This window comes from Musa acuminata, chromosome BXJ1-6 (assembly GCF_036884655.1).
Source record: "Musa acuminata AAA Group cultivar baxijiao chromosome BXJ1-6, Cavendish_Baxijiao_AAA, whole genome shotgun sequence".
In the NCBI taxonomy this organism is placed as follows: Eukaryota; Viridiplantae; Streptophyta; class Magnoliopsida; order Zingiberales; family Musaceae; genus Musa; species Musa acuminata.
In genome coordinates this window covers 34,796,898-34,820,852 of record NC_088332.1, presented here as the reverse complement: position 1 = coordinate 34,820,852, position 23,955 = coordinate 34,796,898, and the positions used below count along the sequence as shown (strand labels likewise).

The window sequence follows — 23,955 nt, the reverse complement described above, 5'->3', positions numbered from 1 at the left end:
TCCAAACATATATCATTTATGGTTTTGGCCTCTTGATGTCAGTCACATTGAGAGTGGTGAATCCACCACCTTGATGATAAGCACTTGGAAAACTTATGGGGGTTGAGTTAGGTTCTTCTTCAATGTTTAAGCATTGCTTTTTATCACACTTCGAATTAAAATGAATAATATCTAAAAACAGCTTAGATTTTGATCATATGACATCTCAAGTTAGAATTACCGTATAAATTTCATCTGCATTTCATATTAGAGGGTGTGAGTTCAAGGTTTGAGTGCTTAGATGCTAATAGTATTAGAATCAAGAATGCTTAATTGAGATGTCGAACTCACTATTAATTACTGATGGGTTTCTCCCCACGGAAGAGCATTCTTTCTGAAGATGATATGCAGCTGATAGATACTTTAGAAACAATCATGACTTATTACATAGATTCAGAAGAATTGTTCTTCCAAGCTCATCGGCGTATGAGCCTACTCGAAGCTTAGGAAACAAACATACGAGTAAACTGCAGTTCGATAAATACCGCGATTCACATTCTTGCTTAAACTGAGAATGGTAAATGCAGATGAAATTTATAAAGTTGGGTGACATTATGAGATTGTTCTAAAGGTAAAGTGACATGCTTTTTAATTAAATGAATGGATGCTAATTCCTAATGTTTGATGCTCAACGTCCTCGATTTGCATCAAAGATTCCAACTTTTGAGTAGAAAGTTGATGCAAAGATGACTTGGCTTTCGAAGACAAAAACGTGTAAACCATTGATATCTTTATAAATCAATCTTAATCTTTATTAATTTTGATATGAAACTAATTAGAAGTGTTATGGGTTAACTAGTCAATAACTTCGTTTGGTATAAACCATTAATTAAAATAGTTTAAGTTAAAATTAATATAATATACTCATCAGATTCTTATAAGTCGATTTTAATCTCTATCCATTTTCGATGTGCAACTAATTGAAAATATTACAATATAAAGATTTATTTCAAATTAGAGTAAATTTATATCCATCCTTTCCAAGGCAGCCATCCACCCAAAAACAATATGCTCTCTTTCAATACTCTTCCTCGGGTGGGGTAAAGGAGAGGAAAAAATATAGACTATACTTTAGAGAGAGAATAATCTATTATTAATAATATTATTATTTTTGAATGTCGATAGTCGATCGATCAATAAGGATTCTTATGAAAAGATTATTTATGCACTTTTAATTTAAATCTTTCTTGTTATTTATTCTATTGGGAATTTAATTTTTCGCTCCCCATCGTTTCTCTCTCATGTCTTTTCTTGTATCAATATTCTTACTTAAGTAATTAAATTATATATTCATTTTTTTATTTTTAAAGATTATCATATATGATTTAATTTAAATAAAAATATATATGAATATATATTGGTTGATGATATTATTTTCATCATATTCTATAACATCTAATAATTAAATAATGGAATGGTTCCAACTAAAACTAAATTTGAATAAATGTCCAAATAATAATGATAATAATAAATTTGAATCCCTTCCTCTTCAAATAGAAGTAAATTTAATCCCTTATTCTTTAAAAAAGAGTAAATATAAAATTTATGAACCTAATTGTACTTAACAAATTGTGTTGGCTTGGAACGTGGTATAAATAGGAGCGAGAGCGAAGGCCTCTCTCCTCTCTCTCTCTCTCTCTGTCTCGCTTGGGGTCGATCGTTGCTGAGGAGGACGAGGATGGCGGAGCAGCTCACCGACGAGCAGATCTCCGAGTTCAAGGAGGCATTCAGCTTGTTCGACAAGGATGGCGATGGTGAGATCCGTCTTTCGTTTGGTTCCCTCTTTATTGATCCGACATCTTTGGTGTCGCAAAGATCACGCTGCCGATCCCTTTTTTCCTCCTGTTGGGTGGGCGAGACTTTTGTCTGCAAAAGGAATTGTTGACGTTCGGTTTCGGACGATTGTTTCTTTTCATGGATGTGGATCCTTCGTTGCTGTTGTCATGAATTGGATGGCTGGGTCTTCGATCCGTGCTTCGGAATCCGATCAAGAATCGCATGGGCTACGAATGCTTCTTGGAGAAATTTCTGTTGTTTGTCCTTTCTCGAATGGAAAGGAGCGTTAGGTACCAGTACGGATTAGGGTTTGTATCGGACGTGTCTGGGAACGATCCTTTCTTTTGAGCCGTAGAGAATCTTCTTCTCCTCTTGATTTGGGTAAAATACATGATACGGCGTACATTAGCGATACATGTCTCACAACTGCATTTCTGATCGTGCTGAATTCGTGATGGTACACATTATAATTTCTAGTTTATGATAGATTATCGAGATGAAATTAGATGGTGGTGACTGTTCTCCATTGTGTACTTTTTGGTATGAGGATTTGAAATTGTAGAACTTCTCCAAAAACTTCAACTAGGAATCCAAATTCTGAGTTGCTGAAATATTTAAATTCCAATTTCTGATTAAAGTTTGTTGTTGGTCGGGTAATTTCAAGCAATTCATGCATAGTCAGGGCTTTGTAAATTCTAGGATTTGGAAACTACATGGATTGTTGAATCTGGAAGTTGGAACCAGAAATTGTGTCTGGCTCAAATCCCTATGAACTTTCTGTACTACAATGAGTTTTGTAACTTGAATTAGAGTGAGATTTGGATTACAATGAAAAGGGCATATCTATTTGTTATAACCCATCATGCCTGTTAAAGACAGTAGTAGACACCATGAACATAATGTTGGAAGGACATGTGCATCTTGTGCCTGCACTGATTTTGTTTGTACTTGTAACATCCCACCTGACTATACTCACCATTGAACCTCTTTTATGTTTCAGTTGGAGGTTCCATTTTTAGTCTGGTCTCTTGGTTCTTCAGCTATTTGAAAGCTGATAGACCTCCGTGTGCAGCCTACAAACTCATTTATAATCCTAAACTGCAGTTGCATGGAATTCTAATTATTTTGATCGCTAACCCTTTTTGCTTCAAGAGATCGTATTAGTTTTTAGAACATTGGCAAAAAAGATGAGTTTTGGGTTTGAGTCAGCAAAAGATATCGTGACCTAGAGTTGTCAATAAGTGCAGCAGCAGGAGAAAGGATTACACTACCATATTGTGTGGATGCTGTTTGTGTTGGGTCAGCAGGTATCTGGTATGAGCATGTGTAGCTATAGAAGTCAGCATGACCCATTTTGACTCAACATTTCATGATGTGTGCACATACCATGGTGTTGGTGTGCCATGCAGGCCAAGACTAACAAGGTTGTCAATAAGTGGTTCAACGTCACCTGATAAAATGAAAGTGGAAAACCAGTTCCTCCGTGAAACTAACAATCTGTTTTCTTGACATGTAACTGTTACCACAGTTTGTCTTCGGAAGAACTGACCCAAGCAAGCAATTAGATGTGCTGGTAATTTTTATTTTGATGATAAGCTATTCATATGTAGTTGCTTTTTATTTTTACAACTGTTTTTCAAAATGCTACATCAGCTGCTAATTTTTGGAAAAATAGGATGTAGTATTAGTTGTTCTATATTCATATGTGATGATCCTGCATATCTGTTTGGATTGTGTAATGCTTGCTGACAAGTTTGTTTCCTGTACGGTTATCCAATTGTAAGAGATTGAACACCATTATTAGGCTATGTACTAACTACATCGGCCGCTTCGACTTTTGTGCTCTGATGTATTAGGGATGCTTTTTACGAGCAACTATAGTAAGTTTTCTTTTCTTAAAAACTACAATGAATAAGACATATTACACTCTTCCTAGTCAATATCTGATTCTGTTAATCTATAAGATACAAAAATTAAAAGATGGATAAAGGATTTTCTGTAATCATCAAAATTGTTTCAAAGTATATTAATTGCTTAAGTAGTCGATTTAGTCTAGTTCATTATATTGGGACATAAATTTTGTGTTTTGTTTTTTATTTATAAAGACAAACTTGTTAAAAATTTTACTATCAGGTATGCCAAGTTTTGTAGCACATTGTCACGGACTTAGTTGGTTTTGCTTAAGTCGTGTGGTACCCTTGCGTGCCCGTCCGTAAAGGTCAACCTCCCCGAAACCTCCTATGATCCCTTAGGATTTATAAAAGAGAAAACGGGTTAGAGAAAGCGTCTTACTCAGGATCCACAAGCAAACATTCCAGAAAACACTTCATAGCCAATACAAATTACAAACAAACTTTACAAGCTCTGAACGGTTGCACAACAAAGGGTCAAAATGATCCACTACAGACCGAATATCTCTCACAAGTGTCCACATAACACAACCTTTATTTACAAGCCTAAAACGGCCAGCAAATCCAACTAAAATGGGGCTATTAAGCCTTCGACCGTCCCTCTACATGCATTGCAAAGCATGAACATACTAAAAGACACAGACATACATAAGCATTATATCAAACATCCTATTTAGAAGTTTGTCCGTGACATTCTCCCCCACTTATTCCTTCGACGTCCTCGTCGAAGCCTTTGTCGACATTGCAACTCCTCGCCTTTGCTGAGTCTTCAATCTTCTGCTCCAGCTGCAATGCGCCTCTTGGCTCTCAGCTACTCTCCGCTGCTGTTGTTGAGTAGTCGAACTTTTGATCCGTCATGCTGTTTCAACTCGCCAATGACTTTGACTCTAGTATGGGGTTAGCTGAGTTGTGTTGATCGTTGTTAGTTCTTGCGGATTCTTTATATGAAGGAAAAGACCATTCTTACTTTACGCCAGTCTCTCAAATGCCTCATGCTGCTTGAACTGGGTGGATGCTTGTTGGAGTTTTAACGAGTATCGCCTCGTAACTTTTTTGAAGTTTTGGGTCATTCCTCCAAAAAATTTGCCCATTGACTCTTCTTTCACTTAGTTGTCACTTCCAAGTATACTCGCATCACTTCTGCTTTCGATTGGCTTTCTGTTGGGAAATGAAGCAGACAATCTACTCTCAATAGCACTGATCACCATTGGTGAGGATTTGACAACTATTATCTTGCATTATCTTCGAAGGGTCTTTGAACCTGTGCAGAGCTCCTCTGCTGGATAGATAAGAGAATTATTGTACTCGGTTTTGCTCATTCTCTTAAGAGTTGAGAAGGCAAAGGTTACTTGACTTTGCCTGCCTCCTCGAGGTTGTACTCCCTGCATCGAGATGGTTACTGGCTTTCGTCTGCTCTTTGCTCACACTTTTGAAGCACTTGAAGTGTTTGCACTCCTTGCGTTGAGTTAGCTACTGTGATTTACCTTCTCAATGCCATCGAACATCTGGAATGCAGGAAGTTTTCACTCCAACTTGGAGTAAGTCTCTAATAGTTTTGGTCGCCTTTGGGATTGTATCATCTTCTCCATCAACCCTGCTATCTACTCCACAGAGTAGCAAAGGTACAACACCGCGTATTGCCTGCTTCGTTCCTTGGTCGTGTATTCTTGCACGACCCGAAGTCCTTCACTTTTGGCTATCTTGATGAGAACCTCATTGACACCGATCTTACGAAGTTCCTTGATCTTTGCCCTTCAGCCTTGTCCTAGTACTTGGAGTTTGCCTCTGCATGCTCCACCTCCTCGGCCCCTTTCACGACTAAGCGCTCTCCCTCCATGAGAGCAAGTGATCGATGACTTCACGGAAGTCCCGCCTCTGCAGTACCATGGCGCTGCCATGCCCGTGGCCCTACTATCCGTCACCTCACATCTGCATCCATTTTCTTCACGATTGGTAGATTTGCCTCTGTGGCACTCCTTCGAGTCCACCTTCATTCTAATTGATGCTTTGTTTTGGGTAGCTAAGTCCCTCTAGACTCGTTGTCGCTTCCTTGCCCCTTTCGACCCCCTGTTTCAACACCTTTGTGTTCTTCAAGCAATTCCCCTTGGTTGATGGAAAGACAGACTATAACTCCCATGCATGGCCTCTGCTATCATGTTATAGGGTTTGCACTGATTCTATTCTCTTTAGCATCCTTGGTAGCAATGTTTGCTTACTCGATTTTATCCTCTGACTTGCCGGGCTACCTTAAGCGAATATAGGCTCTAGAGCAGTTCAACTCTCCAGCTGCTTTGATCATACCTTTGCATGACCAAATCCCTCCCATAGGACTCACTGGTACTTGCATTCCAACTTTTTTCTCGGTGGTACATAGCCCCCATATGCTGATGACCAAGGCTTTTATCCGATGCAAAATTCGATGCACGCACGGAAGACCCGCCTCTGCGGTACCATGGCTTTCACTTGAATCCATAGCCCTTCTTGCCGTCGTGTTATTTATCGAAGTGGAACTCCCAGTAGCTCTCGATCATACCTCCATATAATGTAGTCCCTCACGGGACTATATTCGTGTGTATCGCATTGCCACGAACTATTCCACCACGATCCGCTGCACCATGTCGCCTCTTAGTGACATCTCCAGTGCATTCTGATCCTCGTGGGATGAACTCAGATCATGATCCCTCCATGTGTGGCCTTTGCCAACACATCGCAGGGCTTCTTCCACTTTCGATTTTGTTCGCTCCTTTGACAATCGACCTTCGTCCACCCGCTCTTCGGTCACACCTAGACGAAGCACCACTCTATGACAATCCATCGCCTAGTAGCTCCCGAAGTCCACCGACTTCACTGAAATTAATACACCATTGTCTGGATCCTGGGCCTCTGCCCCTACCAGCACAATCTTCGCTGCACATAGCTTCCTTCTTGACAACTTGAATGGCAGCACTATGGCATATTCTTCAAGAGTACTCGCTTCCGCGTCCTCTTGCCCCGTGCCAAGGCCTTATGAACCCAACTTCGTCTCTGCAAGTTGAATCGTCTAAATTCCTCTGTTAAATGCATCTCTGAGATAAGGTGCATGTGCCTCGAAGCTCCCTTCATCTTTGGCACCATGCAGGATGAGCCTGCTTCATCAAAATGAGGGACCCATGGAACGACATGATCCCGCTCTTGCCTCTGCAAGAGTTCATGTACTTGACTTCTGTCAAAGGAAAGCTCTGTGCCTTCGCTCCATGTTCCATCTCCCATGCTAGCTCCCTTCATGCAGCTTGGATACTTTCGTCAAGTTACACCCAAGTTGCTCCGCTTCTCGTTTTACATTGAGTTGAAGGTGGTCCTCGCGCCCACCATTCCACGGGTCAGCCCTTTGTTGAGTCTGATCTTCATATCGACTCAAAGTGTGCCTTCATTTGTGTTGAGTTCGATCTCCATATCGACTCCATATGAGTGTTTGTCCCACTCTGATACCATTTGTCACGGACTTAGCTAGTTTTGCCTAAGTCGTGCAGCACCCTTTACAAACAGTACTTAAGTCCGCAAAGGTCAATCTCCTCGAAACCTCCCATGGTCCCTTAGGACCTACAAAAGAGAAAACAGGTTAGAGAACACGCCTCACTCGGGATCCACAAGTAAACATTCCAGAAAACACTTCGTAGCCAATGCAAATTACAAACATACTTTACAAGCTCTGAATGGTTGCACAATAAAGGGTCAAAATGGTCCACTATAGACGAAATATATCTAAAACGATTAGCAAACCAAACTAAAATGAGACTATTAAGTCTTCGACCGTCCCTCTACATGCTGTGCACAGTATGAACATACCAAAAGACACGGACATACATAAGCATTACATCAAACATCCTGTTTAGAAGTTTGTCCATGACAACACGACAGTTTTAGAAAAAAGAAAAAGAATCAAGAATATCCACAATCTCACACCTTGCACCATGAAGTATACATTCATGGCATCAAATTCAATGGCCAAATTACTTAAACATTCATTATGTTGTGTTCATTCTTTTCACCTTATTGATCTGTTTTTTCAAAGTTGGATAGTTATTATTTGGGGTCGGTTACATTGAGCTTTTTTCGCCATTGAGATTTGTGAAGAGCCATATCTTTAGTTATATTAAGAATATTTAAATTTTTATTTATTGTTTCTATTAAAGTCCTTTTAAGTCTCCCTCTCTCTCTCCTTATACTACTAATAGTAATAATTTCATATCTTCTAACTACCATATTTGGAAGTCTCCTGAGCATACGTCTATACTATCTTAAACAATTCTTTTTTATTTTATCTCTATCAAAGCGGCACCTGATTGTTCACAAATGAAAACATTCTAATCTTAACAACATAAAATTTTTATTTTTATTTTTTCTTAACTGTTCAACACTTAGATCCATCAAAATTGTTGGTCCAACACTTAGATCCATCAAACATTATTGGTCCAACAACTGTCTTATAAATTTTTTTTTTAATCTCAAATGTATAAGATTTCTAATGTCCCTCGCTAGTTATTATGAAACTTTATTTGGTAGTAGGCTAGCTAGCTGAAACTAGAATTTAGTGACCTTGATATTCTTTCCTGTAGAACATTACTTATGATTTCTTGTTGACCTAAAAAGCTCGTGAAACTTATTATTGATTCTTGAATATGAGCTTTACATATTCAATAAGAAAAATTGTCAAATGTTTTGAATTGCAGAGTCAAGAGAACTGTGTTATTCTTGAACTTCTTTAGCAGCTTTGACATGTTGTGTGTTGTTACCAATCTATGATTCTTTGCTAAAAGAATCATATGGTTGGTATATGAAACATAAAGTCAGTTTGCTAGGTCCTAGATACTGCTTACACTTCATATGGTCGGTATATGAAACATAAAGGATTTTGTATGTAGAGTGTGATTTACAAACTTGATCAACAATTCGAGGTAGTTGTTTCTCATTTCTTGTAATTCTACGGATCCCTTTTTCTTGTCCCCCGTGTAATTCATTTGGTTCTTGTTTCAAAACCTCACATATAGATGTGTTCTGTGGCAGGTGAATCTTTTGTTGTTGTTATCTTTTTATGGAACATATACTTCATATCGGGCTGTCATAGTTTTGTTGCATTGTTAAGTCAGATAATAACTAAAGGCAAAGAAACATGTTTTGCTTATGATTTACTGCACTTTCCCGCATCCAGTCCTAATGCTTAACCTCGCATTTTCAATTATCTACCTCAAGATTACAGGTTGTGCTTATGCTTTCCACAATGTAAAAACAATAAAGGTCTAAAATTCTATTAATACTTGTGCTATTTGTTTGATTGTCAATACATTGACATGAGGAACTCTGTGATGCATGGATGTTTAACGCGCATTAGAGTTATGAGTAACTTGTCCATTTGGTTCAATTCACAATCTGTTCAAGGGTCATAGTTATATGGACACTCACACTGTTCTCGTTTTTACCTTGTAATCTTAACAGGTTGCATCACAACCAAGGAGTTGGGAACCGTGATGCGTTCTCTGGGTCAGAACCCCACGGAGGCTGAACTGCAGGACATGATAAATGAGGTTGATGCAGATGGCAATGGGACAATTGACTTCCCAGAGTTCCTCAACCTGATGGCACGCAAGATGAAGGATACCGACTCAGAGGAGGAGCTGAAGGAGGCCTTTCGGGTATTTGACAAGGATCAGAATGGCTTCATCTCTGCCGCTGAGCTCCGCCATGTCATGACCAACCTTGGCGAGAAGTTGACGGATGAGGAGGTCGACGAGATGATTCGAGAGGCTGATGTTGACGGTGATGGCCAGATCAACTACGAGGAATTCGTTAAAGTCATGATGGCCAAGTGAGAGCCCTCTCCTCTGCAAGGTGAAATAAGAAGCCGGGGGGAATTCATTGCTGAAGGTAGGAAAACTTGATTCTATCTGTTCTCTCCGCTGCTGGTTATAGTTGTGAACGACGTGAAGACTTGTGCTCTTTTGGTCTCTCTTACAGCCGGCGGTTGTGTTTCATTAGACTGTCCTCTTCTCTGTATTCTCAGAGCAGTAGGGTTCCGCTTGGATCTATCTACATTGTCACCATTTTGTTCTTTGCCTCTCATCATTCTAACATATGCAAAACCCCCTTTGATACAATGGAGATGTTTGTCCAAATTCTTGTCTTCTAATTTTATTTTAGCAGAGAACTTTCTAAATAACGAGGTTCTTACGAAGTTGGGAAATAGTATATTTGTCCTCAATTTTGATACTCTAATATTCTTCACATGTTACGATAATGTTTTGATGTTCAACGAGGTTGGAGATTCAGAGTCAATCGAGATTCACTTCCGGAGGGCAAACAATTAGGGTTGAGACCCTACAAGAATTGCATCAGGGGCATAGTTGATAAGCGATCCTTCAATGCTTAACTTAATTTGGATTTAGGAAATTTAGCCAAGTATCAAATATAAAGCACTATTTGTTTGAAAGAGAGAAAGGAAGAGAACCCTACCCTACCTACGGGTCAACATAACCATTTAGTTGATGTTATAATTAATTTCGAGAATGGTTATGTTCACCATCCGACCATAAATGGGGTCATACAGTTGTGTTGCATTAAACTTGGAGGATAGAGTAATACTTTCCATGCTAGAGTTTGATTCGTAGGTTTTGATCTTTCATAACATGTTGATCGAATAAGGTTAGCATGTTCGTCATGTCGAGATGACATATCGGCTTGGTGTCGGTCTATGTCAATAACTGTTCAATATTCATCTTATCATTTACCTCTTGTACACATGAAATACGACTATGATGTTTTATTTAACAGGTTGTCGTATCATGTTGTTTGGACCTCTCATTGGTTACCTCATGGCATTCGTGTTTATCATTATCGTGAGATACTACTTCATGATCAATTCAACTATAATATGACACTTTATGGCTGATTTGGCCACGTTGCCAGCATAAGAACCTTTAGGTCACTTTATGATTGATTTGATTACATCAGCATAAGATACACACTTCATGATCAATTCGGTCAGTAGATGCTTCTTAGTCGATTCTGTCGAGATGCTTTATTGCTGAGTCGATAGTATTATCATCATATATACATGTATATACATATATATACATGTATATATATACATATATATATTTATATATATGTATATATTGGTGATTTCTGTTAATTTGAACGAATTGGCTAAAACTCACTGTGATCCTCCATTTATCGTCAAATTTAATAAATATATTACGTGATACCATAATAACTACGAAACCACGTCATCCGTAGAAATGGCCTCATATATGCCAAACTCAGCAGATCAATTAAGTGGAAATAATGATGCCACCTAAGCAAAGAAAGTGTACTTTCTTGTAAAACATTTTTGAACGTTTGAAGACAAGAATTGAAGGCAAAACACATAAACATAGGTCCCAATGTAATGTAAATGACCTCTTTCTAAATCACCATTACTCATGGAATACGTACGATTTGTAGATTCTGCCCACTATGACCCGAAAAAAACAGCTTCTTCTTGGCACTCGGTCAACTGTTCACTACAAAAGAAAACAACACACGCCCATAGTTTGTGGCCTCTTCTGACGAAATGCTTCGACATGTATGTAATCTTCGACACGGTAGAACAAAGCTAAGTACAACACAAAGACATGTAGTACAAAGCGGATCTCAGGGTCAGCCTACTCTATTTGAGATCGTTTGGTACAATGATCTAAGCTGAGTGTTCCACTTGTCTATGGCAGCATATTTCTTCATTCCCTTGGACCTGTGAAAGTTGTGGTGGTTTCAAACTTGGGTCCTGCATCATGCATTCAAAATCTAAAAGAAAGAGAGGAAAGGTGTGAGACCTGTCGCTTCTCTCTAATAGCTTGTTGACTTGATCGATGTGACCTTGAATACGATTGTCCAAAATCAATGAAACTAGGAGCTGCTCCACATCTTTCTCAGGCACATTAAGTTCCTAAAAGCAAGCAAACAAATTCAGCCTCATTAAAGATGGAAAATTAGTTTACCAGGGGTCTCACACCCAATTAAAACTGAAAAATGACACAGCAAGAATAAATTGAACGAAAAAAAAAGGTACACGCTAAAGGACATAACACACATACACCACAGGAAAAAAGGTTGATTGAAAAAAAAAAAAAAAAAAAACAGATGACTAAACAAAAAAATCAGCTGGGGTGTATTCAGAAGGTTGAGCTTATACCACAGCACAAGTGGCTCAAATCATCAAGTAAAGATCGAACCGACCATATCTCCACTATTGTATAGTTGAAACAACAAACTGCCAAGAGGCACTACATAAACCTCTTAAAATTTATCTCAAATAAGCATGTTCTCTGTTCATTACTATAAAAATTTAGCAAATTCAAAAGGGGTAGTGTGGTCTTCCAAAATGAAAACCCTTTTAAGGGCTAAATGAGGAACTGAATTCCAGGGGAAACCAAGTCTTAACCAAGGACTACATAATTCTTTTCCCCAAGACTATGATATTGATTTTAAATAATTTCAACATCATGTGCACATTGCACATTTGTTTTGAATGGTTAGTCAGCAAGTTAATATGCAGCTTAAGTGAACAAACTAATAAAGGAAAAAAAGGATTACCTTTGAGATGAATGGAATCCTGATTCGTGTATAAGGTTTTATAAGCTTCAGGAGAACTTGAGTTCTGATATTTTTCAAAAGATCTTCAATATAATTTCGGATGAAAGGATCATCCATAATCGTTCTTCTGTTACTCTGTAAAAAATATTTTCAACATCAGTAGGTTGGAATACAGGGACATGATTGAGATTTCAATTTAAAAGGTTGACATAGCACAAAGTAATAACCTTTAAGATCTTCTCAAATTCTAATATCTCATTTCGTTGATATGCTGCGATCAGATTTGTCATTGCCAAAATTTCGGGATCATTCTTGTATCTGCTTAAAGCACACAGCTAATATTTACAGGTAAAAAAAAGGCAAAATAAAAAAACATTTATGAGCCTCTAGAAAACCTACGGCTTTGCCTCTTGACCATCAAATGGATTTACTTCAGATTCCATCAGCATGTTGGCAAGAACCAAATACCTGAAGTAAGATCCGATGCATTAAATTGGCATGAGTTGGATAAAGGGAAATATGCCTTTAGTACAAAATGTGGCAAAGAAAGAAAATGAAACATCTATATACTTGAGACATTGGATACGACGCTGGTTTCCAGCTTCATCATAGTTCTTGAAGGCTTCAAAAAAATCAGTGGCAGCTTCTGCCCATTGTCTCTCAGCCATGTGCATTTTCCCTCCACATTCATGAATTATACCCATGATTCTTGGATGAGGTATTGCTGACTTTATGGAAAGTGCCTTCTGATATAGTTGCTGTTATACACCATATGTTCAGTTCAATATAGATAACACAGTACAAAGCACTTAAAATTAGTAGCAAAAAGTCAAGTAGCAAGTATTAGCATAAATAATAATAGCTATTGCATCTAGATATAAGTTTAAGACTACGTCAGATAAGACCTCAATTGTTTTTTTTTCTTTTTTTTGCAAGAGAGGAAATTTCTTTCAACATTTAGTGATTAATAATTGTTTCCTCTCAAAGAAATTTCAATGGGGGTGAAAGATTGAAACTAATTCGCATGGTTCACCATATCATGCAACCAAGCATATCTTTCCCTTGTCACACCTGATGTAACTGTACATGGGTACACACTGATAAACTGAAAAAAGGTCAAAAAATGGATGAAAGATTGAAACTAATTCAGTAACTAATAGAATGGTTCACCATATCATGCTGACCAAACATATCGGTCCCCTGTCGATTGGCACAGATGTAATTGTTCATGGTTATATATCAATAAACTGAAAAAAAAGGCTAAAAAAGGGCAATATTAAAAAAATATTTCAGGGCTTTTATCCTAATTTATTGATATATAAATTAAATTTGATACTTAAGTATGCATTAATAAGCCTCTAATTACCCATTCTTGTAATGAATGCAAGAAGTCAATATATGATCAATCTAAACTAATTACTTAAGTACCACCAATTAGGTCTTAATTAATCGTTTGTCACTAATCAATCAAGAATTCTTCCTCTAATTACATGACACGATAAAGAAAACATAGAAAGATGCTAAATACCTTCAATTGGAAACAAAATCCACCTAACCTTGAGTTCAAGTCCCTTTTTTATATAAATCAATTGGCTGATTTCCACTAATCGATGATTAGAGATATTAAAAAAGTTTAATGAGAGTGAGAATGCATGAGAAAGAGTGAGAAAGTGGGAAAGAATGAGAATGAGGGTGGGTGTGAGTGAAAGGGGAGGAGGGAGGAGCTTTTATGAGTCCAAAACAGCCTCCAACAGTCAAATAAGGAAGGGAAGGCTTTTATAAGTGCAGAACAGACCCCAACAGTCAATTTGACCGTTGGGCGGCTGCTGTCAATTGAAATGACACCAATACAGTTGTTATACGACCGGTATGCCTCACAATTTCTATGTACTGGTCGAAATGGGCTGGTCTGCATCTCTGCCAGCTCTTGGACCAGTGCATATCACCCATTTCGTACCGTACCAGGCAGCACCGCATTCCTTCATCTAAACTTCAGATAAGAACCCAACATACAGAAATTAAACTATAGAAAGCAATTTTCTTCATTTAAGCTTTATCCTCCTCTCATTTCTACTTAAAAAAGTTGAATACTATGAACTTGCATTCTGGAATATAGTCTTCAGCACAAAGGTCTTATTCTATCTTAATTTGCACTTGGTTGAATGGTCAACCATCATTGATTTTTAATCCAGTGCAGAAGTTCTCAATCCATTATTCCACTAGGATAATAGTTGTGTGTTTTGCAAGCAATGAACCTTAGCTTTTCATACAAAATAGCAGTGAGATTGGTATAACTACAATTTTGATGGAAGTTTATTATCTTCACCTAGAAGAGATGCACCAAAACTTTGTTGGCCAAGAAACTGCTCTTGAATACCAATGAAAGCTAAATTTCATTAAAAAATCAAACTATTACAAAATGTTCAAAAACATATTCATTCTGCATTGTGCACTATACTTCATATTCTTCCTGAAACCAGTTTACAATGATTTCGAGACCTAAATGTCAATAATTCTATAATCCAAGGTTTTGAAAATAAGAACCAAGAGCATGACCTTCATTTCTGAAAAAATTGGGATTAAATCTGGATAGGGTGACATGGACTGGCAGATCGGTTTTTAAAAAATTAATATTAAACTCAACATAAATTAAAAGAATTCAAAAGTATAAATAATAAACATAAAATTGTAAGTAATTTTGTAGTTTTCAGTGTAATTATTTTACCTAAAATCTGGATCTAATCAATTAAAATTAGAAACATTTATTTCTGCTAAATCAGCTAAAATTTACCAATATATAGTTTTAAAGTATAAACAAAAAATAAGACTGTTGAAACAAAACTAAATTAGAATAGGCAACTAAATTAGTGTAGGCAAGATGTTAAATAAAAGGAAAAAGGTACAAACATGTGGACAAAAAGTCAAAGAAAAAAAAAGGTGGAGGAAGCACTAAGGCCTAGATACACCACTACTGGGACCACGTAAGCCTTAAATAGGTAGACAAAGAAATTTTTAAATAAAAACAGAATAAAGCAATCTTAAAGTCTGCACTCCACTCTTGTTGAGAAGCAACACTCTCCACCCTCCACCCCTACCTGTCCATTTCCTTCTGGCACCTCCATCAAGTTGGAGAGTCCACACTGGCCTAGAGCTGCCAATCATGCTGATGCAATGGTTCGCCATTGTTGGCAACATTTTTTTTTCATTTTTATTCTTATCTCCTCTTCTTTCTCCTTTTTTCTCTCTTCTCCTCCTTTTCTCCTCTCTTCTTCTTGTTCTCCTCCTCCCTCCTCCCTCACTTCTGTTCATCTTAGATTGTCTGATAGAATTGGCAAACTCCAACTATTCCTTACCCACTTCATATCAACTGTAACCAAGTCCAATCTGGCCAGTTTTTCAAACCATGATCATTGCGGTACCGGTGGCAATTTCGATGCAAAATCAACTTAGATGTATATAGAATTGAGCAGCTTCACACGAGTAATGTGAAAAAAATTGATTGAATAATTAATTACTTTTAGTTTCTAGCAGTAAAGTTTTGTAACTCCAACTATTCCTTACCCACTTCATATCAACTGTAACCAAGTCCAATCTGGCCAGTTTTTCAAACCATGATCATTGCGGTACCGGTGGCAATTTCGATGCAAAATCAACTTAGATGTATATAGAATTGAGCAGCTTCACACGAGTAATGTGAAAAAAATTGATTGAATAATTAATTACTTTTAGTTTCTAGCAGTAAAGTTTTGTATCTCACATTTCCTCACCACAGATAAAAGATGAAGTTCTACATCAATTATACATAAGCACAGTACAAATTTACTTCTGAAGGCAAGATTAATCAAACATTAAGCTGTGGCAGAAAGTACAAAGAATTACAAGACATAGTGAATAAATTTCAAAAAGCAAATTCGATTACTAATCTGAATGTAGAGATTTAATAACTAAACGAAAAATTAAAAGATAGATTATGAGACAAAATGGCACAGATTAACAGATAAACTACATAAGTTCACCATATTTTCCACCGTCATATTCATCATTCAAGATGAACTTTATTAATAAAGGCAACATTTTCTGCCTAGCCATCAAAGTTCAAGCCTAATCCACAAGACATAAAATAGACAACACTAATTCATTCAACAATTATTATTAACATTAACATATTTAATAAAACCAACCTTTAGTTTTTTGTTATTCTTAGTCTGTGTGTACATTTGAATCTCAATAGCATAGACCTCCAGAAGTTGTGTGCCTTTCTTTTGATCATCAGTACCATCTTCTCGCTGGCAAGATTTGTGGAGTTCTTTCAATATCTGGATGAACCAAAGGATCACTTAATACATTTCAAATCATGCACATAAAGCAAGCAACTCTATGACATAAAAAGTGCTATCTAGAGAAACAAAAATACCTTACTCATTCGTCCATATTCACCAATGTCGAACCAAATCGTGCAAAGCTTAAGATTCGTTTTAAACCAAAGTCTCTGCCGAAACACATACGGTCTAGTTGGCAATCCATCAAACACAACGACAATTGACTAATCATAGACATGACCGTGAAAAAAATGTAAAGTTGGCCAGTAACCTCATTCTTTGCTTCCTCAAGTGCCTTCAGCGTCGTCTCATAGAACTCCTGTAGAAGACCAAAGTTCTGACTTGCGGAACCCGAAACAAAGTCCATTATGTTATTTATACATTTTTCACTATAGTTACGTGTAACTGCTGATTTGATATATGTCAACATCTCCCTGTAAGCTTCCATCATCTCTTTATACTTGCCTAACCTATAATAAAGCTTAACTGTTTGTTTTAAAGCTTTGAATCCCCTGTTCAAAATGAAAACAAATAAACACTCAGGCACGGTTTTTTTCCTGATACCGAAAACCAAGAAGCAACAACTTAAAACCAAATAGTAGCATAAAATCACATAATTCCTACACGCTAAAGAAAATAAAACTGTTTTTAAGAACTTGTCCAACATTTGAGCAGATGCAGCAACCAACATTTTTCTTAATCTTATAACTCCAAAATAAATGTGAGACAAAACTGGCAAATAATGAATAGAATTGGTAACTCGCTCCTGTTAAAAATTAAAACATTTCAGACAAACAAAATTGGTGGAAAGTATGGTTCTTGTAAGTTCAGGATAAATATGTTTCTTGTGATCAATTATATTGATTCTTACTAACATATTAAAACGAAATGTGAACTTGTGCCGATTGCTTATTGCAAAACATCTTTGTATCATAAAAACATGCATTATATCAAGCATAGTCTCCCATTTACCCATAAAAAGAGCAAATTTAGATGTGCATGCATGGATTTTTCTTATTTTTACACATAACACTATCTTATCTGCTTATCCCAGAGCATCTAGTGTCCATGCATTACATCAAGAAAATATTTGTACTCCACTGAGAAGTAGTCACTCATCAACAACAAAAAACTCAATTCTGAGTTTCCAAGAACTTGCAACCTCACACATTCCATATTGCTGTGTGAAAAGTCATTGCTCCTTTACTGTTTCATGGAGTTAATTTATGAAAAGGATAAATGTGTCATATGAATACAAGTGCAACCTAAAGCCATCTCTCTAGTACTGGGCAGTTATATAAAACTCCAGATGGTTACCACTCGGCTTTTTCAGGTTCCATGCGCACTACTTCAGCAAAACCAGCAAGTGCTTCCTCAGGATCAGTTTCCACTAACCCTGTAAGATGAAAATTAGATACGAAAAGCTCGCTCCAAAATTATGCACACTATAATTAAATAACATGGCAGGAGATAAATGATCTTGAACGTTTTACAGCAAAAGAAAACCCATACAAACACAACCAAAATAACCAGTAAATAGAATAAGAAATGTCGCTTCCCTAGCTCTCATCAATTATGCCCTCATCATAACAACCAAATTACCTTTCGAGTTGTAGTATTGGTTCTCAATGTCGACGTCCTGCTCCTCCGGTTCCTCATCAGAGTATTCAAACCCATAGTCCTCCATATCAGCATCTAAAAAAACCAACAAGAAGAGTTACTTCTAAGTAGGGGGAAAAAAAACCCTACAAAGAACATTAAAAGCCACTTGTTTCCCATCTCCCAACTACGAAATAGGAGTTCATCGAATAACCCAAAGACCAACATGAAATGAACAAGATCAAAAAACCCTAACAGCACCAAGTGAAGATCTACTGAACCGTCAAAAGCAGATAACAACCATCCAACAAGGAAACAAGAAATACTCATTTGATCTAAAGTGAAGATGAGAAATCAAGAAAAAGAAAAAAAAAAACAAAAAAGGAACAAAAACGAAAGATCGCTTACCGGAACCCATGGCTTGCAAATAGCGTCCGATCGCGGGGAAGGATATCGAGCTTCGATCGGAGGGGGGGTTATGGCTAGGGTTATGGAGAAGGATAGGGCGATCGAGGCGAGGGAATGAGCAGGCAGCGGACGGAGAGGTATTCGTTCTTCGAAGGGGAAGGAAACGGGCTGTCACGAAACGTAGTTTGGATCTCGCCTCCCCGATTGATCCTACATCATGGGCTTATATTGGGTTCAACAGCGCCGATAAAATGGAGCCCCATAACTTGGACTTGGTTGAGCTCAACCAGGTCCGGATTCTCACACGGTCGTGAAATAAAGCTTCGTGTATTGGAGCTCGGCTCCCCCAATCGATCCCAAATCTTGTGCTTACATTGGGCTCAATCGGACCAGCTAAATTGATCCCTAAATCTTGGACTTGGTTGGGCTCGACCAAGTCAGCAGTTCTCACACTGTCCTAAAGCTTGGACTTGGTTTGGGCTCCACCGAACAGCATCAAAATATCATCCGCCAAAATGCTTAATAAGTTAATATTCATAGGTAAATTCCAACTAATGTTTTTTTTTTTATATATTTCCTTTTTCTCGTATTTTCAAAATAATAAAGGTACATTTATCTTCTCCTTTGTTTTTTTTTTCTTTTCCTTCGTCTTCCTCACTTCTCAAAACCAACACATTCTCTTAAATTAACTCAGTCAATCAAATTGATTTAATTGACCTAAAACTTAGACTCATCCAATAAATAATGGCCAAAATTAAATTATTCGTAAATTTTCTTGTGTTGGTTCGAATTTGGATTATATTTATTGGATGAATCTAGCCCTCGAAGAGAACCCTTACTTTTTTAGTGGGACAAAAATATCTCAAACCATTAATTTGTTTCTTTTCTTTCTTTCCCTCCTTTTAAGCTAAATATATATGGATTCGTTTAATTCATATATTAAATATAATAATAATAATAATAATAATAATAATAATAATAATAATAATAATAAAGGTGTAAGTCCAAACCATATAGGTTTGACTATATGGATCTTCATTATTATTGAGATATATAAAAAATATATATTTAATTAAATTTAAAATATATAAATTTTTATTTATAATTTTTAATAAAATGTTTTTAGATCTTTCTCTATCTCTTTTCATATCACATGCTCATAATTCACGAATAAAAATATTTTTTTTTTATTTTTAACTTCACACATATATCTCAATATTCTCATCTTAATAACATAAATTTTTTGTATATATTTTTTTCTTAACTATCCAATACTTAAATTAATAAAATGATATTTGTCTCATAATTATTTTTATAAAAAATTAATCTTAAAGGTATCTGATGATCACATAAGACTCCAAATATCACTCGTTATTTTGATCATCTTATTTTCACTCTATAAATAATATATTTATTGATCTTTTTATTTTATTAAATAATTAATCCAAGATGTCTAAAATTTTTTATTTAAAGGATTTTTTATTCATCCAATTTAACTATATGTTCTCTTATCTACTTAATCTAAAATATTTAGTTCCTAAGACTTGTCTCAATAACTCAAGGTTATAATTAATACCACTTAGTCATTCATTGACTAAGATAATATGATCAATAAATAATATAAGAAAAGTTTATTATGTAAGTGATTAGTAAGTACATTCATCATCAATGTTTAAAGGGATGGACTAAATATGGATCTTTGGTGTAATTCTATACTAATAGAAAACTCACTAGATATACTCTATATAGTTCTGACACTTATAGCTATATTATAATATATATCCTTAATAACATCAATATAATTAGTAGATATATATTTTTTTTAAAATCATTATAATAAATCTCTAATAATTATTTTTCTAAGTCAATAAAAATCACATATAAATCTTTCTTTTTCTCTTCATACTTTTTTTATTGATTATCTTAATAAATAACTTCGATCTTCTAACCATAAAACAAAATTAATTTTTAGATATATATGTTTCAAGGCATATCCTACTTTAATAACTCTTTCCCAAATTTCGATATTATTTATAAATTGGCACTAACTCTTTCTCCATTTATCAAATATTTTTCTGAATCTCATAATTTTGTTAAATAAGTTTATTAATCAAGCTACTCCTTTATCTCTTAAACTTTTCAAAACCTGATACTATCAGCCTTGCACTCTTAGCTATTTTTATTTATTTTAATATATCTTTTACTTCATTAGCTCTAATTTTATGAATAAATATATGATTATTAAATCTACTACTATTATTTATCGTTAATTCTAAATCATATATAAAATATTTATTAAATAATTTATAAAAATAATTAATCTATCTTTTCTTAATCTTGTTATCACTAATAAGTTTTCTTTGATATTCATCTTTAATTCATCTAATATTACCGAAATCCTTACACTTTTTTTTCCTAGCTTTAGCAATTTAATATATATATCTTTTTCACCATATTTAGTACCTAATTTATTATAAAAATTATTATAAACTTTAAATTTTACCATATAATCTCTTTTTTAGATTTTTTTAATTTTTTTTTATTTTATAATTTTATCAATCTTTAAAATATGATATTTTAGTAAAAATTATTTCTACAAGCTCTCTTTTTAAGGTCATACCTTTACTTATAGTTTAGAATCTTTTTTGTTAAGTTCATAATTTTATTAGTCATTATAGTCCAAATAATATTAATATTATTATCATGTAAATTATAAGTCGCTTCTCTTTTTATCTTATTCTTAAAAGTATTTATATTATCATCTTCAAAATTCCACCATCTAGTTCTATTAATTTTTTCTACTTTTTTTTCTTCTTTTATTTTTTACTATAAATATATAATACCATCAACTTTTATTTTTTCTTCTTTGATTCTACAAACTTTTATTAAGTATAACTTTATAATTCTTATAAATAGCTTTAACTACTTTTCTAGTAAGAAAAAAGTCTGTTTGACTATAGTTATAACCATTTTATAAGTATTTAAATATTCATCTCTTTTTTTAAGTGAGTATTTATAATCATTATGAAGTTGTAAAATATAAAATCATACCACCATCTTTATTTCTCTCCCCCGGTAACGAAGCCCCTTTGTACCACTTTATATTCACCATATGTTTTCCTATATGACTATTAAATATTCTCTTAGTAAGTTTTTTTATATACATTCCTTTAATGATATCATGTAAGCTTTTCTAAAATTCTTTTTTGGTTTGATTAGCCAAGTTGGTTTGATAAGCACTAATAACATTAAAAACATTATATTCTTTCATAAATTTTAGAACTATATTCTATCTTCGAATCTTTTTATATCTAAAATATTATTTTTGAGATCTTTATCAATAATAATTCTTGCATCATTTATATGTTTAACCTTTTTGGTATACTAATTTTTAAACCTAGTTCTATATTTTTTCTCTACTCACTTAGTCTCTCATAAGCCAAAAAAAAAAAAAATCTTCTTTTAATCGTAGTGTCTACTAATTCTAATTTCTTCCTTAAAAGTATTTATATATTTCAAATTGCTAACATAATCTTATGTTCTTGGATTAATTTTTTTATTCCCATTAGTCCAAGATAATAAGAACCCTTATCTATTTGGCACTACATTCTATTAGGATCAAGAGCAACACTAAGAGAGGGGGTGAATTAGTACAGTAGAAAACTTTCACGATTAAACCTAATTCTGAAGAATATTTATTTCGATTCAATTCGTTTCGGAGAGAAATTGAATTTGAAAGCTTTCGTAAAAGTGCAAAGAGAAGATTAAGGAGGTTTATAGTAATGTAAAATGCACAAATAAAAAGTAAACCAAAATTTAGAGTATTTCGGTCGTTGTGACCTACATCCACTTTCGGATTCCTCCTCCTTCGAGGTCACCGGCGTCCACTAATGACCTTCCTTCAATAGACAAAGACTAATAACCTTTTACAACACTTTCTCCTTTTCACGGGCTTAGGAGATAACCCTTACAAGTTTCACACATCTCTTGAATGATCTCAACACTTAGAAAGGGAGGAAGAGGAGTCTAACAATTTTTATAACACTTTAATACTCAAGAATTCAGGATTATGTCAATGCTTTTTGTGTCCTTTCATGCAGAAAAGGGTGGAGTATTTATTGGCCCCAATGGGTTCAAAATTGGAGCCAAAATATATCATATCCCCGGATTTCGGGATACTGGCGGTACCACCGCTCGACACCTAACACTGGACGGTACTACTGCCTAGTCTGAGAAGTATGACTGCTTGATAGAGCTCGGAGACCGAGCTCTAGCGATACCACAGCTTGATAAGGATAGTACCATCGCTGGCAGCATTAATTACCAGTGGTACCATTGCCCAAACCACCTAGGAGACTGAGTCCCAAGCGGTGCCATCGCCCCAGTATAGCGGTGCCATCGCTAGATAGGGTCCAGCATCCTGGTTGGGCCTTGAATCCGGCCCAAACTAGCCTAACTTCGGGCCCAATTGACCCCTAACAAAGTTGATGAGATTACCTCCCAAATCAAACTCTAATTATATGCTGACTATAATTTTTAAGATATATTCTAAGCAAATTAAATCTAATTTCTCTTGATTTCCTCTAGCGAGCTTCTAGCGTTCTTCTGGTGAACTTCCGACGAACTCTAGGTAATGTTATGGCAGACTCCCGGCAAGCTTTTAGACTTTACGATGATCTTCTTGGTGAGTTTCGATAAGCTTCTTTGGCAAGTTCCTAGACTTCTCGATTGGTTCCGGCAGAACTTCTAATGAGCGTCCAGACTTCCAACGAACTCTTGAACTCCCAACGAGATCTCTATTTTGACTCTAGCATAACACATGCTTTATGTTTTACTACTATCGTAGTTAATCCTGTATACTTTTCTCAACATATGAATTAGATCAAACAATTTATAATTGATTTATCATCAAAATCCGAGATTCAATAATCTTTCTCTTTTTGATGATGTCAATCAATTGATAGTAGAGTTAACCTTAATTCTCCTTATCTCCTTATCTATATGCCATACTAAGAGAAAAGAAATTATTGAATTCAAGGCTTTTGAATTCAAGTATCAAACCGATAAGTTAAGTTCATTTAAACTTATCAACTTGCACATTATGATTCTTATCATGATTTACCAATCTCAAAATACGATGTCACGTATTTATCAATAGAAATAATGTGAAGGCATGACATCCATTTTTAAGTTTAACATAGAAAGATGATAAACAATCATCATTTTTATATATGATAGAAATTTCAAATATGAAACTTTCCAAGATTAAAATTTTATAAAAATGATGATTCATCAAATCG

General features: G+C 35.4%; 2 protein-coding genes across 3 annotated transcripts; one reads left to right on the top strand and one right to left on the bottom strand.

Annotated features, from left to right (window-relative positions):
* The first annotated feature begins 1,636 nt into the window (after positions 1 to 1,636).
* LOC103988904 (calmodulin) lies at positions 1,637 to 9,874 on the top strand. The gene is made up of 2 exons (XM_009407580.3): positions 1,637 to 1,793; positions 9,198 to 9,874. The coding sequence occupies exons 1-2, from the start codon at positions 1,718 to 1,720 to the stop codon at positions 9,569 to 9,571; spliced, it is 450 nt and encodes a 149-aa protein (XP_009405855.1). The 5' UTR covers positions 1,637 to 1,717; the 3' UTR covers positions 9,572 to 9,874.
* Positions 9,875 to 11,046: 1,172 nt separating this feature from the next.
* On the bottom strand, positions 11,047 to 18,849 carry LOC135676733 (COP9 signalosome complex subunit 2). 2 transcript variants are annotated; one of them, XM_065188229.1, is made up of 12 exons: positions 18,656 to 18,849; positions 18,251 to 18,343; positions 17,966 to 18,044; positions 16,920 to 17,160; positions 16,744 to 16,818; positions 16,511 to 16,645; positions 12,900 to 13,087; positions 12,729 to 12,797; positions 12,557 to 12,647; positions 12,330 to 12,464; positions 11,570 to 11,682; positions 11,047 to 11,487 (listed from the first exon to the last, which is right to left on the bottom strand). In XM_065188229.1, the coding sequence occupies exons 1-12, from the start codon at positions 18,663 to 18,665 to the stop codon at positions 11,397 to 11,399; spliced, it is 1,320 nt and encodes a 439-aa protein (XP_065044301.1). In that variant the 5' UTR covers positions 18,666 to 18,849; the 3' UTR covers positions 11,047 to 11,396. The 2 variants fall into 2 exon arrangements, with proteins under 2 accessions (XP_065044301.1, XP_065044302.1); XM_065188230.1 differs by lacking the exons at positions 17,966 to 18,044; positions 18,656 to 18,849.
* Positions 18,850 to 23,955: the final 5,106 nt, after the last annotated feature.

Excerpts from the sequence above, each read along its gene's own strand:
- LOC103988904 (XM_009407580.3), top strand. The coding sequence starts at position 1,718 with ATGGCGGAGCAGCTCACCGACGAGCAGATCTCCGAGTTCAAGGAGGCA. Across the intron at positions 1,794-9,197 it reads GTTCGACAAGGATGGCGATG|GTTGCATCACAACCAAGGAG; the intron begins GTGAGATCCGTC and ends TAATCTTAACAG.
- LOC135676733 (XM_065188229.1), bottom strand. Across the intron at positions 12,648-12,728 it reads GATGGTCAAGAGGCAAAGCC|ATACAAGAATGATCCCGAAA; the intron begins GTAGGTTTTCTA and ends TGCTTTAAGCAG. Across the intron at positions 11,683-12,329 it reads GGATTCCATTCATCTCAAAG|GAACTTAATGTGCCTGAGAA; the intron begins GTAATCCTTTTT and ends GCTTGCTTTTAG.